Consider the following 18,234-nt stretch of genomic DNA (forward strand, 5'->3'; position numbering starts at 1 on the left):
CATACTTTCAACAATTTCCACAGTTTTTATTTGGCAGTGCTCGAAAGGCTGCAAGAGAGTTTACTATGTCAGCAACAAGATAGGCTCTGAAAATAGCGTGTATTAAGTGTGTCTTTGATTCTACCATATATAATGCATACTGCCATGGACTCGATTCTGATGCATAGCAGCCCAAAAGACAGCATAGAACTACCCCTGTTGGTTCCCAAGACTGGAACTCTGTATGAGAGTAGAAAGCCTCATCTTTCCCAAACACACACACACACACACACACACACACACACACACACACACAGAGTATAAATTTATTTTCAAATATGTGTGTTGTGTGCAATGAAGCCAGTTCTAACTCATAAGTAATACCGTCAGACAGCGTAGAATTGCTAGATTGGTGGCACCGTGATACTAATAAAAGTCTGAGGCTGGAAGCCATTAGCTTCTCCAAAAGAGAAAGAGGTGCTTAGTTTGCATCCCTAAAGATGGAAGGCCTAGGAAACCCCATGGGACAGTTCTACTATGTCCTAGAGGGCTGCTTTGGGGCAGCATTGACTCACACCTTTATGAGGAATGGCTGGTGAGTTGGAACAATTTTCCCAATGCTCGTTCTCTCTCCGCTCTGGTTGTTATGCACACATTTTTAGCCTATAGGAAAAAGATCTCTTACCTCTGATCCAATTAAGGCAGAATTTGCACTTTTGGAGCTCAATGATCAACAAGACAGATGTAAATTCTCTGTAATTCAATAGCAGCTGAATTCCTTTAAAAACAATCCCCTCACTTCATTATACACAGGAATTGCCTGCTCCCTCCCACCTGGGCTGGAAGAAGTTCTGGTCAGCGGTTGGCAACATCAAGGGTAGGGGAGTGCAAGTTCCTTAACCAGATAACTCGTTAGATCCTTGCCTGTGGCCTGAATTCGCCCCCAGCCAAAGAAGCTCCGTGGGGGTCTTGGCCTGGAGCCTTCCTTCTCTGAGTTAGGACACAGACTTTTCCGCCCTTGACCGCCTAGCGGTAGGAGTCCCTCCTGAAGTCAGTCTGGGTGGAGCAGCTCTGATGGAGAAGTCGCCTCTAATCACAATTGCTGATGGGATGGAGCCTAGTCGCCTGCTGGGCTTTGCTGCTGCTTAGTGCCAGACCTTCTGGAAGGTGCAAAAAAAAAAAAAATCCCTGCACTCCCTAAGTCAAGGAGTCCAGGCAAAAGGCGGCTTCCCAAACACTCCCCTTATCCAAAAGGGGAGTAAATCTCCGCTGGCATTTGCCCAAATTGGTCGGAGGAGGATTCATTTTCAGCTTGTTGTTTTAAAAGGGGGAAGCAAGCGTGCCTTGCGCGTGTGGCCGTGTAAAGAGTGGCTGGGGTTTAGTTGTTGGCAACAACAAATGAGCAGAATAGGGAAAGGCCGGTGCCCCAGTTCCCCACCGGCATCAGAGGGCGGCTCACACCGTAATTCCCTCTCCTGAGCCTTCAGATTTCCACTAACAATGACATCACTCAGGCACTGCCACCCGGATTACAGCGGAGGGGCTTTCCGGAGCGCACGCCTTCCCACCGGAGAGGTCGAGGCGCTCTCCAGGGCTGAAAGCGGCGGGGGCAGCTTGCAAACCACCCCCCCCTGCCCCCCCAGCCAAGGAGCGGGGCTGCCGGTGGGCCGGGGCGGGGCCGGTGGGAGCTGGGGCGGAGCCCGCCGCGCTCTCGACCGTCATTGGTCACCGATGGCCACACGTCACCCGGGATGGTACTCTCCTCCAGCCCCGGTGGAATTGGAGCTGAGGAGGAGCTGGAAAATGCAGATTTAGCATCAACCACAGACACACACTCGCTCTTTCTCTCGGATACTCACGGCTCACATCGGCACCGCTGCCGCGGAGCCGGGCGGCGAGTCGAACTACAGGGCTTGCCCGCCAGTCCGGGGCTGGAGCACACAGCGATCGGCATCTCTTCAAGCTCATAGATACATTTTTTTGCACCTTCTTTCCGTGTCCCTGTTCTCCCTGCCCGCCTCCTAGCCCCACTTTTCACTCCCAAAGGAAAATGAAGGGTGGTGGTGTCTCCCAGTGGAGGAAGGTGGCCGCCGGACTCCTCTTCTGTGTCACGGTTTTTGCATCTGCCCAAAGACCAGTCTTCACGAATCATTTTCTTGTTGAGTTGCATAAAGGGGGAGAGGAAGAAGCTCGCCAAGTTGCAGAAGAGCACGGCTTTGGTGTCCGAAAGGTAAGGTCTCCCTTGCATTTCGCATGTTTTCTTTCTTTCTCTGCCCCCCCCCCCCAAACGGGGACAGCCCTGCGCAATCTCATTGCAGATTTGCAAGTTTTCTCCTTTCCTCGTGCGATGCAGATATTTTGCCAACGGCTCTTTCACTCGACATTGCCTCCGGTGATCTTTTCTGGGTTATGTAATTAAAATGTCCTTCATAGTGTGCAAGTAAAGGTCATAAAATTGTGTATTGCTCTTTGACTTCGTGGCGAAAATAGGCTAAAACCTTTCCAAGGATGCTTTGCGCCCCCGACTGCTGTCCATGGTACCAAGTTCTTGCAGCTGCCCGGGGTGGAGGAATGGAGTGCTAAACAGCTGGACTTGACTCCCACTGCTTTGGCAGGGATGTCTCCCCCACCCCCAGTCCCGCGGTGGGGGTGGGGGTGGGGGGACACAAAGAGTAGTTTTCCAAGGACTCGGCTCACAGCTTGGACACTGCAATTCACTTCAGGGCTTCTTGGACTCCACGCCTGGAGGGCTTCCCTCCCAGTGCCTTCAGTCCCTGCTCGTTTCCAGGAGTCTCGAAGAGAGCAGCCTCACTCTACAAAATCAGGGCAAAACTTCTGCGCCCTTGCCCCCTCCCACCCACCCCTTAGCGCATTCCTGGTTGGCCCCCTAGTTTTCAACTCCAGGCTGCTGGAGCCTGGGAGGAGGCTTTTGTGGAGGCATCCCTGCGGAGACGTCAGGGTGTGCTCCCCTGGTTACGTGGGCAGTCAGCCTGCCTTTCCGAGGAGAGCTCGGTTTCTCCATTTTAAGAAGTTGTGGGCATTCACCTGTTTGGGCAGGCAGTATCGGGGAGCGGGGCGGGGGTGGGGCGGGGGTAGGAGGGTGGTCCTAGCCTAGGACACCTCAGAACTCTTGGAGAGTCTGGGGTCTCCATTCTTTGAGGTTAAAGGAGAGGAAAATGCTGGGTGAAGCGGCGGTGGTTGACCTACTTGCTCTTACTGGGAAACATCTTCCCAAGAATGTTTTTAGGGGACCTAGCACAGGGTCAGGGTGGAGTGGGGAGGGTCCGAGGGGAACCCACTGGACTGACGGAAGCAATGTGGCTATCAGAGCAGTGGGTGCAGATCAGCGGTATTCCAGTTCTTGTCTCTGTCTTCTCTCCTGATTCCAGGAAGCCCACCGGGAGGAGAGGCGCATTCCTTATGTGGTGGCGGTGGGTGTCGCTTTTGCTTTTCGGGGCCACAGTGGACTGAGGTTCCCTAGTAATCCCTTCGATTCCAACTTCTCTTGCCTTCTATCTCCCTCCCAGCCACTAGGTAAACTCCTTCAGCCTTTCACACCCCTGTAAGGCACAGGCAGTTTCCAAAATCCAGCCAGTGAGTATGACAGAGGTCTGGGAAGAGATGCCCTGTCTGCCAAGCGGGTGGGTCCTGCAGAAGGGAACTTGTTGCCCCAGGGGAAGCGTGGGTGGAGCAGAGAAGAGATGGCTCCAGCTCAGGGATTACCCCTGTTTCCCCTGAAGCCTGGGAGCCATTTCAAGAGTGCCACCAACACAGTAAACTAGCAGACCTATAACCCTTCACCCTCAAAATTTTGCAAGACTCAGGGCCGAAGGACTATTATAAAATGTATTAATGGTTATCATTAACCAACAAGTACAGGACACTTTAATGTGCTGGACTCTCTATTTTTTGTTTCGTTTTTAATCTTCTCAACAACTCTGAGCAAGCTACTCTTACTATAGACCAGGGTTATCAACCTGTGTGGGTTGTGACCCCTTTGGTGGCTGAACAACCCTTGCACATGGGTCGCACAATTCATAACAGTAGCAAAATTACAGTGATGAGGTAGCAACAAAAATGATTAGGAAGGTTGCGAACCACTGCTACAGACTCTGGAGTGCTGATGAAGAAATTGGTTCAGACAGAAGCCTAAGAAACCCCCCAGGAATTTGAACCTGTCTTTCAGAGGGTTAAGTCATTAACACATAGCAGATCAAGCTAGCTGCTCTGTTCAGTGTGTTTGGACTTTTCAAAAGGCTGAAAGGGATGAAGTGTTGCCTCTATAGTTAATGAAGGAAAAGGGACTGAAGTTGCCTCAAAAATACCAGGGACCCTCCCTTCACCATGTACTTTCTCAGGGTGACAGAAGCATACTCTAAGTAGTTTCTCTCCTCTTTGCTTCCCTCTTTGAAAATATACCCTTGGGATATGATCTGAGGAACTTAATCCAATCCAGGTGTGGATGAGAGCTAAAATTGATTATTAATTCTCCCACAAGATATTTTGTAAAGGCATAAGCAGTCTCAATGAGGAATTCACAATTTTAATGATGGACTTTGAACAAGGAAGTATGGAAACAGTCCTATCATATGTTTTTATCCCCATTTACACAGATCTTAAAATCTAAGGGAGCCTGGACTTTGTGTTGAAATCAGGAATGAGAGATGTTTGGTCTCTTTCTTCCCCATTTTTTCTTGGACTGCAAACATGCAATTCAAGTCAAAGAGAAACGAGCTTCTACATTACACCTGTGTTAGTTATCTAGTGCTGCACTAACAGAAACATCATATGTAAACATCTTTAATAAACAGAAATTGATTTTCTCAGTTTAGGAAATTTGAATTCCGAGTGCTGGCTCTAGGACAAGGCTTACTGTGTCAGCCTCCTGCCTCAGTCTGATCTTTATATGCCCCCCCTTCCTTCTATCCCCATTCTTTCTTGTGCTCAATATCCGACACCAAAAATTATCAGTAATAATTTACTTATCCAAAAGCAGAATCAATTTCTGACTGGAGGAAATGGATTTTGACCAAGTTATCTGTTTCTTACATCACAAATATATATGACAGCAAAATTACTGACAATAGGCCCTGCATCCCAGAAGAAAAATTTAAGGCTCCCAAAGGCTCAGTAAGGAGCCTGGTGATGTAGTGGGACAGGCAGTGAGCTGCTAGCCAAGAGGTGAGCAGGTTGAGCCCACCAGCTGCTCTGTGGGAAACAGATGGAGCCTTCTGCCGCTTTAGGGATTTACATACTCAGGACAGACACTGCATGGGCAATTCTATTGTGTCCTGTTGGGTCGCTATGAGTCAGAATCAGCTCGATGTCAGTTGGCAGTGAGTTTGTTGTTTTTGAAGGCAAAGTACTATCTGGTAAGATTTAAAACCAATTATGCTTGCCCCAAATAATTTTTCATTTTTCTACGTTACATGAAGCCTTTCCCGGACGCCCAGAACTCGACACTGGAGTTGCCATCTTAGTCCCGACAGTTTTCTTTCTTTTCACCTTTTCCTTATTTGACAGTAATTTACATCACTAATAAATGTGTGTGTATACATCCTACTTCTCCAAGAAGAGAGCCAGTATCTTATGTACTATCACAGCCTTCAAACCAAAAGAGTGACCTATATATGAGGTATTCAATAAATATGTGTTCATTATGATGTTTAACTAGTACAAGTTTTTGAGCAACGATTTAGGTTTTCCTTTTTTAGAGTGGGGTAAAAATATCTATAACATTTCCACAGAAAAGTGTGTTAAGAATCATGTGTTGTATTTTATCATGACCTGGCCCAAAGATTCAAGTTGTAATTTATAATTGTAATAAATAGTGCTGCTTTGTGTATTGTAGTATATGTATTTTTGTGAGCACAGATTCCCCTTTTGTTGACATTATACCTACGAGTGAACAGTTAAGCAAAGCAATATGCCTACATTCATATTTATAAAGCTATCAGTTTCTATTGTACTCTTCTATTAAAAATTAAAAACTTGAGGGAATCAAACAACTGATATTTGCTGTTTCCCAGTTTCAGGAGTAAGGAGTCAGATAATGGCCGGGTCCTCTGCTCCTGGCCTCGGCTGACATCAGTTTGTTAGCTTTCTGTCTCCTCACCTAGACACTTACCTAGGGAGAGATCGATTTCCAAACTTATTGTGGGGTTTGAACAAATTCAGTCCCTGGTGATTATAGGACAAAATTATTCATTTTCTTGCTGTTTTTTCTTTCAGAATTGTTTTCAGCTCCTCAAAAATACCCTTAAGTTTACGACAAATAGCCCTTCAAATCTTTCTCTGGAAGGATCTAGTCCTTTTTAGGGCTCACCTGGATAGGTCAGGCCCACCCAGGTAAATTTTCCTTTTGATTAACCAAAATTCAACTGATTAGGAAACTTAATTACATATGAACAATCTTGGCCTTTTTTCATACACTGTATGAAATGTTTCCTCACTTGAGAGGAAACTATTGTACTCATGATTTCACCCATACCTGAGAGGAGGTGATTATACAGGGCATGTACACCAGGAAGCAGCAATCTTTGAGGCCATTTCAGAATTCTGTATGTATATATATATATATAAACTAACAAACAGTTTTCCAAAGTAATTTCATCAATTTATATTCCCACCGGCAGTACATCAATTTATATTCCCACCAGCAGTACATGAGCCTTTTGGATGCTCCACATTTTCACCAATATTTGATATTTGACATCTGTTTTCTTTTTCCGTCTAATGAATATCCCAATTCCCTGCCCCAAAATTCAATGCTTCTTTTTTCCCCAACAGTTTTATTGATATATAATTCATATATCATAAAATTCAATGGTTCAATAAATCACATCAAGAAGAGTTGTCCAGTCATCGCCACAATCCATTTTAAAACATTTTCTTCATTCTTGTACTCATCGTTATTAGCTCTCCCATTTCTTCCCAACCTCCCCTGCTGTACTCTCAAGGAACCATTAATCCAGTTACTGTCTCTATAGATTTGCCTATCCTGGATTTTGTCTACAGAAAAACATTAAAAACAAAACAAAACCAAACAACAATAACAAAGTAAAACAGATCAACAGCTCTATCTTAAAGAAACCAGCATATATCAACTGCTAGAACAAGGTTAGGTGAATCATAAGGGAGATCAAATGATAGGGTGCTCAATTTTAACCTCTCTGCAACAAGACACTTTCCCATGCATTCTTCATGTTAGCAAGGCTGTTCCCACCTCTGGTCCACGGTCAGAGGGGATTCACCAGGGGCTTAATTCACACGTGTTTCTTAACTTTATTTTAAAACTGAAAGAACTTTAAAATGGCTTAAAAGGGAGATTAAATTATCAGACTATATTTTAACCTAACTATGCCTGCCATGGTTAGGCACAGAGCTAACTTTACAGGGCTCTCTGTCTGATAATATGGCTATTCACATCCCTCAATTATGATTAGGACTTCTTAAACAGAAGAATAGATAACCAAAAGACGTGACCCTTTTTTACCAGAGAAATTTTTAACATGGGAAAGGACTGCCAGAAACCCCTCAGATTTATTGTGTGTTCTATTTTGAATTTTAAAAAAAGTTTGTTTGGTGTGTGTTCAGAAACCTTTTACTGTTGTCAAATCTTTCACGAATCCCACCTTCCCTTATGCAACCCCATATGGGATCATATCCTACAGTTTAAGAAGTGTGGCATCAAAAATAACATGATTGGGTGTAAGAGGAAGGACATCGATTTGATGCTAAGTATTTCTGAAAGGTTTCCAATCTAAAAACCTTTAAAGGACAGTTCCTCTGGAACTATTATGGTAAAAACAAACACACAAGAACAAAACCTTACCATTGAGTAGATTCAGAACAGAGCAACCCTGTAAAACAAAACAAAACAAAAACCCAACAAGCTCACTGCATAGAGACCATTCCAACTCAGAGAAGCCCTATAGGAGAGATTAGAATTTATCCCGTGGGTTCTAAGACTGTATTAATTCTTTACAGCGATATAAAGCTTCATCTTTCTCCTGCAGTGTGGCTGGTGGTTTCAAATTGTTGACCTTGCACTCAGCAGCCAAGGACAGAGTAAACTCTATGCTGCCAGGACAGAGTAAACCTGCCCATGTGGTTCCTAGATTCTAATATGTACAGAAGCAAAAGCACACACCACATTTTCTCCTGGGGAGCAGCTGGTGCTTCAACCTTCCAGTTAGCAGCTCCGTGCAGACCACTGCACTAACAGGCCCCTTTAAAAGACTTTAAAATGTTACGAAGTCCCCAGTATATATGACAGGTAGATTAGTTTCCTCATAAAAAGGAATAATTGTCATCATTGGTTTTCTATTAATTGGGATTAACACATATATCAAATCATTGCATAGTTCAATCACATCCAGCAGAATTGTACATTTGTCACCACAATCAGTTTCCAAACATTCTTTTACTATATGGACCCCTTGTCATCATCACCCCTTCACCCTGCCACCACCTTTGTGTCCTCCCCCCCCCAATGCCCTATTCCATTCACTGATTCTATAGGTTCATCAGTCCTGGTTTTCATATCCACCAAAATGAAAATACATGTACCATAACTTCAAGAGTGTGATCCCAATGACATAAAACTCCCTAGATACTTCCTAATATGTGCAATCAAAAACCAAACCAAACAATACAATCCAAAAATGCATAAGATTTTGGAAACCAGATCAGCTCCAGCATGCAGCCTAGGGGGAATCTACTGCCAACTCTTAACTGTTCAAGTCAGCTTCTGTCTTTGACTTTCTATACTCCACTCACCAATGCACTCCGTTTAGTGACTACTTTCCTCACATCCCTCAATTGTGGGTAGAGAAAGTTCAGTGGAGGTTTATTTCCTGTATATTTCTACCAATGAATCTTGGGCACCCCTGTCATCTCTACCCTTCTGCAAACCAGATTCTCAGACTTCAGGCTCTGATACTAATCCTGCCCTTCAATTTCGGATTATGTTTCACAATCCTTTGGTGATGGATGATGGTGTGCTTCTTCCAGATGGACTCAGTTGACATCTCCCTCAGGTAGTCACTTGTTTGGAGACAAGATTTTAAGACCCTAGACGCTATTTTATCAGACAGCAGGCACCATCTACTTTCTTCACCACATTTTGCGATAGCACCCTCTCTTCCGTGTTCCCTTCCTGGAGGTGATGATTGAGCATGGCCAAGATGTAAGAACCAATTGTTCTTAAATTGGAGCTGGAATTTAGTGTGAACCCCCAAACCATTCTTAAAACTATGTTTGTTTAGTTTTGGTCTTTCAATTTATTCTCACTTGGGAATTCACCCAAATGTCATGTTATTGCATTGTTCATTCTCATCGAGCAGACTTGTAACATTGCTTCCATAACCAGATTCCCAAACATCCTATTTTTCCCCTGGATACCCTGACATCATCTCCTTTTTATCACCTTCCCTTAACCCCTTCTTCTACTTGCTATCCCTATAGGTTCATATACCCTGATATGAACAAACAGAAGCTAAACACATCACAGATTTGTCAGAATAATACATATCTTAATAAAATATATAGGGCATTGAGGTAGCAAGACCTTATTTGTCCGCCTAGGAACATCTCTCCAAAAATTGGTACAGCTGTCTCAGACACCTTGTGTTTTCCAGCTTAAGTCCTCACGTTAAGTGCATCATTTTTAATTTTTTATTTCTGGTTTGAGATATTGCAACTGCACTTGAGGTTGGAAAAGGAACCTTAGTATATTAGTATTAAGTAAATATATTTTACCTTTCCCGTTATCTGATTGTCATTTTACACTTAATATAAATCAACTGTCTTATTTTTGAGTGTAAATACCACAGTGGACTATTATCGTAGTCCTAGAGTAGTGACTACCCATGGAAAACCCAAGTTACTTCATACTTTCGTGCTCCTGGTCGTAGGGAAGAGTGGTTTGGGGATCACAGAAAAGAGCTTGGTGCTAACCACAGAGAAGTCTGGTTTGAGAGCCTGCGTAATGAACAGGATGAGCCTAGAGCTAGGTCTCTCGAATGCCAGTCCAATGGCTTTACATTATCACACGGAATCCCTTCAACCTGACCCCTTACAAATCAGTGAATTCTGGAGCAGCATAATCCAAATGTTCATATTTTGTTCACACAAACTCTACTGAGCCCCAAAGGGATGAAATACAATGAAGGGATTGGTTCTGCAGAGAAGAATATGGTGAAGTCAGGTGTATGTGAAAATAAAGCATTTATTAGTTCTGTGGGTTCCTGATCTGATAGTATCAGCCAGGCTTATTTTATGAGTTCAAATGTATAAATATCTGTTTTAGCAGTTGGTTTCCAATTCTTCACCCTAAATAGCCACTTTTTTTTTTAATAGCCACCTTTATGATCTTATAGCCTATTGTAAAAAATAGAGGCTGACTCCGATTCACTGTCCTATCTGGTTACTCAAAGAGATAGCATCCTCTTTCATGGACTATTCCTTTTTACAGAGGAACCAATGATAAATACCAACAATTAGACTTCTCTTCTGCATGAGAGGCATTTCTTTAAGGTAGTTTCTAAGCCTTCCACTCCTTTAATGCAATCATGCTTAGTTTACTCATCTAAGCAATGTGGCTTCTTTGCCTTATGTATGAAAACGGCTTGCACTACTTTTAGTTTTTTAAACAATTGGCAAAAAAAATGAACGAGGTTTTGAAATTACAAAATAAATTTGTATCAATGTTAATTTCTTGGTCTTGAATTTTGTACTGTCTTATTCTTAGGAAAAACGTCATCTACAACGTAATCTCAAATTACTTGAATTATTTGAAGGGTTGATGGAAGGTTTTATTCTTGTACTTTCCTTGCAACTTTTTTACAAATCTAGAATTATTTAAAAATTTAAAAAAACTAAAAATATGTACATTGGCAAACTAACATTAGTCCTATCTCTCAGAAATGGAAAGAGGTTAAAGTTCTTTAGCAGCCATGAAAGTTTGGTTCCTCATTGCTAATATTTAACACTGTGACTGTAGGCAACTAGTGACCTTTCTGTGCATCATTTTCCTACATGTATAATCCAGATTTCAACTAGAAATATCTGGACTCTTGAGTGCTGGATAAGACCCACGCAAACCCCAATTATGAACTCTATGGAAGTATAAAACCCTTCCCAATATTAATAAAACTCTAAGGATGAGCCTTAGATCCTCATTTCACTCTGGACATAGGTTCTGCTTCTACTAAACCTCACTAGGTAACAAATGATGTCTCCGACTGATGCACGAGTGTTCATTCCACCGTGGCGATTCAGATGTAAAACTTGGTGTCGTCTTCAATTTCCTTGCACACACAGAGCCCTAAGAATTTATCCAAGGCATTTGAGAATATGATATATTTTACTGGAGAGGGTAGAGGATAGAGAGAAGATTACATTTGTGAAACAGAAGCAGCATTAAATTAGGCACCAGTCCTGCTTTGAAAAGTCTTCTTGTGTGGTAGGCTTTGTCCATGTCATGCTCAGACTCACATATCTTGCTGGCTTTTCTCCTCTCTTTCTCAGTCCCTAGGTTTCGTTAGTATCCCCTCCTGTCATGGGGTAGCTGGAGGCAAATTCTTCATAAGCAGGAAAGGGCTTTTATTTTTGTTCTGGGGGCACTGTAGGGTAAATGTTATTCTGCTAACTGGAAGGTTGGCAGTTCAAATCCATCAGTCATGCGGACACTATCTGTTCCCCAAAAGATGTGCAGTCTTGAAAACACTCACACACACACACACACACTCATACATACCCTCTATAGACCCTCTATCTTTTTTAACTTATAGACCCGCTGTAATTAACATGAATTTTTCCCTTGAATTACATAATTGCATTTTTGGTGTTTCCCTCCCCCTTTCAGTCATTTTACTAGGGGCTCTTACAGCTTTTATAATAATTAAGCAAATCTATACATGTATATGTTGCCACCATCATTCTCTAAACATTTACTTTCTATTTGAGCCCTTGGTATCAGCTCCTCTTTTTCTTGTCTCTCCCCACCTCCAACCTCCTGAACCCTTGATAAATTATAATTATTGTTTGCATATCTTACGCCGACCATTGTCTCCCTTCACCCATGTTTCTGTTGCTCATCTCCCCAGGGCGGGGGGTGGCTGAGAATTAAGCGTTGCTCAAGTCAATCATTTCCATCGGTCCCTCTTGCTCCCCTCCTCTCCCCATCTTTCCCCTACCCTCCTGGTTTCCCTACTCCCATTTCTGGTCCTGAGGGTTTTATCAGACTTGCATTCCATGCATCCTAAGCTCTTTTTTTTAATTGGGGGCTCGTACAACTCTTATCACAATCACTACATACATCCATTATGTCAAGCACATTTGTACATGTGTTGCCATCATCATTCTCAAAACATTTTTTTTATACTTGAGCCCTTGGTATCAGTTCCTCAATTTCCCCCCTTCCTCTCCCACCCTCTCTCCTTCAGGAACCCTTGATAATTTACAATAAAATTTTTTTCATGTCTTACACTGTCTGATGTCTCCCTTCACCCACTTTTCTGTTGTGCATCCACCAAGGAGGGGTTATATGTAGAGCATTGTGATCAGTTCCCCCTTTCTTGCCCCACCTTTCCCTTACCCTCCTGGTATTGCTACTCTCATTATTGGTCCTGAGGGGTTTATCTGTCCTGGATTCCCTGTGTTTCCAGCTCTAATCTGTACCAGTGTACATCCTCTGGTCTAGCCAGGTTTGTAAGATAGAATTAGGATTATGATACTGGGGGAAGGAAGCATTAAAGAACTAGAGGAAAGTTGTATGTTTCATCAGTACTATACAGCACCTTGACTGGCTTGTCTCCTCCCTGCGACCCTTCTGAAAGGGGATGTCCAATTGCCTATAGATGGGATTTGAGTCTCCACTCTGCACTCCCTTTCATTCACAATGATATGATTTTTTATTCTTTGATCCCTGATACCTGATCCTATCAACACTGTGCTCTGGTCTAGCCAGAACTGAAAGGCAGGATTGCATTTTTTTTACTCCTGATTCAACCTCTTGAGTTTTGGAGTTGAAACCTCCTGAAAATATGCCTTCTGGCAGTGCTTCATAGAGCACTAGATTGATCAGAGCTAGAATTACAAGATTTCACTCTTTGTATCACAGATTGAGTTTTACTTGGCCAGAACAGTGTCCCAATAGGGTCTCACCAGTCTCAGTTGTCACACTCCTATCTAACATAGTTATACTACATACTGCATTCCAAACCACTAAACGCTCTGCTATTGCTCAAAGAACACTTCAACCAGAGAGGTGTAGTCATGCACATTGAATTATGTGGCTACTTAATGTCTTGTTTTATAATCTAGACCTTTCTGATTTATGAGTATCCATTCAGCAAGCATTTATGAAGAGTATACTCTGTGACAGATACTCGAATAAAGCAGACATTGTCCTCATGGGGTGTGCAGTCCGATTAGTCCTGTGTTTATCTCATGAGAGAACATTCTTTTCACACAGAGGAACATTTTGAAAGAAGAAAATTTAGGCAAAGTGTCAGTAGTTCAATTTTCTTTTTTAAGTTTAAGATTCTGATCTCTATTATTAAATATAAAACAAGCGTTGCATATTAATTAAAAAGGAAAAGAAAAGCATTTCCTTGCTATTACGTATGCATGATCCATTTTGTTAAGGGGTTCCTGTAGTTATTTTGGAACTTATAGTTGACTGGTTGACAATAAGAAGAAGGTAGGATCCTCAGGAGAAGGCCATGCCCACACAGAGGCATGATTGGCTATGACCTGATGGACAGGCTAGACTCCACCTCTTCGCTCAAGTTGACAGGCAATTATGTAACTGCCACACGGGGGCAGGTGTCTTTTTTTCAATAAAGATACTACACCCAGGGACAAAAAGGAGACAAGATGATTACAACATTGATGGAAATTACTACTAGCCATTGACAAAAAAATAAATCACAAACTTGAAAATGCAAAGTAATTGAAAAATGTAGACCAAGAGAGTTTCCAGGTTCCCAGTTTAGGAAGTTGGCAATAAAATATATTTTCCTCCAGAAAGTGTCTAGGGCAGTGATACCTACTCTTTGTACTCTTCAAGACTGGATCTAGTCTATCCTAAGGAGTTTCATGGTCTGAACTGAAAAGTGTGATTTGTCCTCTTGTCCTTCTGAGCTGTCAATTAGACTTACCTCTCTATATATATATATATATTTAAATTCATAATGAGAAGAGATACTTAATCTGTACAGTGGGTTAAATACATTCACTTTTTTGTTGATTAATTGGGAAATAAAAACATGCTGGAAGATGTTCCCCTCCATCCTTTTGCTCGTAAGTTGACACTGAAACCTTTGTATTTGTTAAGCTTCAGAATTTCTGCTGAGACCAGCTTGCCTTGCACACAATCTAGGGAAACGAATGTTGGTCTCCGGGCAGCCATCCACAAATGCAGAGCCCATGGCCTGAGTGACCTGGAAAGGGACATGTGCTCTGAAGGACAGAAACTTTAGTGGGAGGGAAAAATAAAGAGAAAGAGTGTGAGCTTTCAACTCAGGAAGATCTAGGTTCCAATAAGCTTTTCTGAAACTCTGTCTATTCATAGGTAAAATGGAGATAGTAAGTTGTAGGACTGTTATGATTGGTAAATTGAATAACGTTTGTAAAGAGACTGATATATATTAGGCAATGTGCATTTCCAGAATGGCTCTATCCAATTTAAACTGTTTTCTGGGGGGAGCTATCCACAACCTAGCTTGTGGGTCTTACACTGAGAATGGCCTTCCTCCTGCATCAGTCACTCCATTGGCAGATCCAAGGGGGTGATTTGTATCCTGCTTTCTAGAGAGACAAAAATTGGACTGCTCCACAGTCTCAGCCAACACCTTCACATTGATATGTGTGTCATATTTGGGGTGAGCATTCTGGCTCATTGTGACTCAGTATGGTAGGCTTATTAATGGCCTCAGTGATTGGCCTGCATACATTTTTTACCCTTGAACTTCTGCGCTGTACCCTGCTCTGACTCTGGGTTAGCCTCTTGACTTACTTTGGACAAAAGAACCCACCAGAAGTGCTGTTGTACCAATTCAAAGCACACTCAAGAGTCCTTTCATGTATTTATTTCATCTTTTGCACTACTGGATTTCCTTTTAGAATTCTAACTTTTCCATGAGAACAAGCCTGAGTTGTTCTGTTAAAGAATGGAAGTCCACATGGGGAACAGAGGTATCCAATAAAAAGCTCTACCCCACCCTCAAAAAAAACCAAAAAACAATCAGCATAGTAACTTGTTGTTGTTGTGAGATGCCAACGAGTCAGTCCCAATTCATACTGACCCTATCTGCAGCCAAAAGAAACACGGCCCAGTCCTGTGCCACCCTCACAATTGTTATGTTTGAACCCATCGATTCAGTCACTATGTCAAACTAACTCACCACAAATGTCAAGAGCCAAGCAACCACCCAACTGAGCTTAAATTGCTTACCCCATTCTACCTCCCAAATTATCTACTGAACTAAATAAATGGTTGTTGTTATGCCACTAATGTTTTCAGCAGATTGTAACACAGCATTGTTATGACAATACATAGCTGATAAGCAGGGCTCTTTGCAGTGTGGAAGAACCTTAATGTGGACCTCTGAGATCTATCAAGCATCAGAGCAGCAAACTCACTCCATAATATTGCCTATTTTTTTTTAATTAATCAATTTATTGGGGCTCATACAATTCATCACAATACATAGATCAATTGTGTAAAGCACATCTATACATTTGTTCCCCTCATCATTCCCAAAATTCTCTTGCCTCTTGGGTTCCCGGAATCCGCTCATTTTCCTTCCCCCCCACCTTCCCTTCCTCCTCCCCCTTCCCCCATGCACCCTTAATAATTTATAAATTATTTTTGTATCTTACATTACACTGTCCGGCGCCTCCCCTCACCCACCCCGCTGCGCCCTCCCCCAGCGAAGAGGCCATACGCGGCTCCCTGTGATCCATTCCCCCTTGCTACCTCCCCCTTCCCTCCTGGTATCGCCACTGTCGCCCCCCGGTCCCTAGAGGCTCCTCTGTCCTAGATTCCCTGCGCTTCCAACTCCCATCCGCACCGCTGTGCATCATCTGGTCTAACCAGGTCTGCAGGGCGAAACTGGGGTCCTGGTAGTTGGGGGGAGGAAGCGTTCAAGAACTAGAGGAAGGTTGTGAGTTTCATTATTGCTATACTGTACCCTAAGTAACTCATCTCCCCACTCCCCCTCTGCAAGGTATGTCCAGTTGTCTAGAGATGGGGATTGGGTCTCCATCGCGCGCCACCCTCATTGACAAGGATATGACTTTTCTCCCCGCCTTTGGTGTTTAAAGCCTGGTCCCTTTGGCCCTTCATGATCACACATGTTGGTGTGCTGCTTCCATGTGGGCTTTGTTGCTTCTGGGCTAGATGGCCACTTGTTTACTTTCAAGACTTTAAGTCCCCAGACGCTATAGGTCTCGATAGCCGGGCACCATCAGCCTTCTTCACCACACTTACTTATGCACACATTCATCTTCAGCTAATATTGCCTATATTTTAAAGGTTGAGCCACGGATCCCATTCTTTAAGTTTCTCAATGCATCACCAGGGAGGTTGACAATAGAAGTGGGTGGTATTTATTCTATGGGAGAATAGAACAAATGATCAGTCTTGAGCTTGGGAGCAGGTCACTTTTCTTGGTTTCTTGTCGTAATGTTTTGTATTCTCTTTGTACAAGTTTTGTTGTTGTTGTTGTTTGTTTGTTTATCTATTAAGTTTATTCTTAAGTGTTTCATTTTGTATGTGCGGCTATTGTAAGTGGTATTGCTTTCTTGTTTTTCTTTTCCAAGAGCTCTTTGTATACAGGAATTTGATAAATTTTTATGTATTAATCTTGTACCTTGCTACACTGCAGACTCTTTCAATTATTTTCAGCAACTTTCTTGGTCAGTCTTTGGGATTTTCTACAAGTAGAAACATATCCTCTACAAAATAGAGAGAACTTTACTCCTTCTCTGCCAACTTAGATGCCTTTAATTTCCTTTTGTTTTCTAATAGCTCTGGTTAGGACTTCCAGGACAATATTGAATAGGGGTATATAGCCTTTATTGTGTTGAGAAAGTTCCCTTCCAATTATATTTTGCTAAGTATTTTTCTATCAGGAATAGGTATTGGATTTTGTTAAGTGCTTTTACAACATCCATTGATATGATCAGAGTTATTTTCTTTGGTTTTATTTATATGATGGATTGATTACATTGATTGTTTTTCTAATGTTGAACAAATCATATATATTTGGTATGGATCCTATTCAATCATGATATATTATTTTTTGATATTTTGTTTGGTTCTATTGGCTAGGATTTATTGAGAATTTTTGCATTTACATTCATAAAGGATATTGTTCTGTAGTTTCCTACTCTGGTAATGTTTCAGTATTAGAATCATGCTTACTTCATTAAACAGGCTCAGGAGTTGGACAACTTTTCCTATATTCTGGAATAGTTGGCGTAAAGTTGGTGTCAACTTTTATCTGAGTTGGTAGAATTCCCCCGTGAAGGTGCCTGTACAATTTGGGAGAGAGTTTTTTCTTAATGACCTGGTGTATTTCCTCCTAGTTATGGTCTGTGGAGGTTTTCTACTTCAGTCTGTGTTCGTGCAAGCAGATAATGTGTTTTTAGAAAGGTATTCATTTCATCTAGCTTTTCAAAATTATTGGAGTATATGATCTTTAGCCTTCAAAAAAAAATGTTGGTTCTGATGTGATGTCACCCTTTCGTTTCTTATTCTTGAAATTTCTTTTCCTCTATTAAGTATTTTTTTTCCCTCGTTAAGTTTACCAGTCGCTTGTCAATTTTGTTCATGTTTTCCAAGAACCAACTTCTTGTATTGTTGATTTAATCTGCAGCTTTTTAAATTATTGAAGATGTTGGGTCAAGGCATTCATTTGGTTCTCCTTTTTAAATATGCATTTTTTATAGCTAAAAAATATTTTTTTCTCTGAATATTTCTTTTGCTGAGTTTCAAAGGACTATTTTTTCATTCTCATATTTTCTTTTTTTAATGGGGATGATTTTTCCCCCATTTTTTCCCCTTTTATTTATTTATTTATTTTTGAATCATTTTATTAGGGGCTCATACAACTCTTATCACAATCCATACATACATCAATTGTTTAAAGCGCATTTGTACATTCATTGCCCTCATCATTCTCAAAACATTTTCTCTCCACTTAAATTCCCGGCATTAGGTCCTCATTTTTCCCCTCCCTC

The 18,234-nt window shown here is 42.0% G+C and overlaps 1 protein-coding gene across 1 annotated transcript in view; it reads left to right on the plus strand.

Annotated features, from left to right (window-relative positions):
• Positions 1-1,783: 1,783 nt before the first annotated feature.
• PCSK2 (proprotein convertase subtilisin/kexin type 2) overlaps positions 1,784-18,234 on the plus strand; it is a 300,350-nt gene continuing 283,899 nt past the window's right edge. Inside the window, exon 1 of the mRNA XM_004697816.2 lies at positions 1,784-2,209. Coding sequence (XP_004697873.1) covers positions 2,030-2,209 — 180 coding nt within the window. The 5' untranslated portion in view covers positions 1,784-2,029. The remainder of the gene's footprint in view (positions 2,210-18,234) is intronic.

The sequence above is a fragment of the Echinops telfairi genome, unplaced genomic scaffold, assembly GCF_000313985.2.
Source record: "Echinops telfairi isolate 266 unplaced genomic scaffold, ASM31398v2 ScPeMD7_5592;HRSCAF=6446, whole genome shotgun sequence".
Taxonomy (NCBI): domain Eukaryota; kingdom Metazoa; phylum Chordata; class Mammalia; order Afrosoricida; family Tenrecidae; genus Echinops; species Echinops telfairi.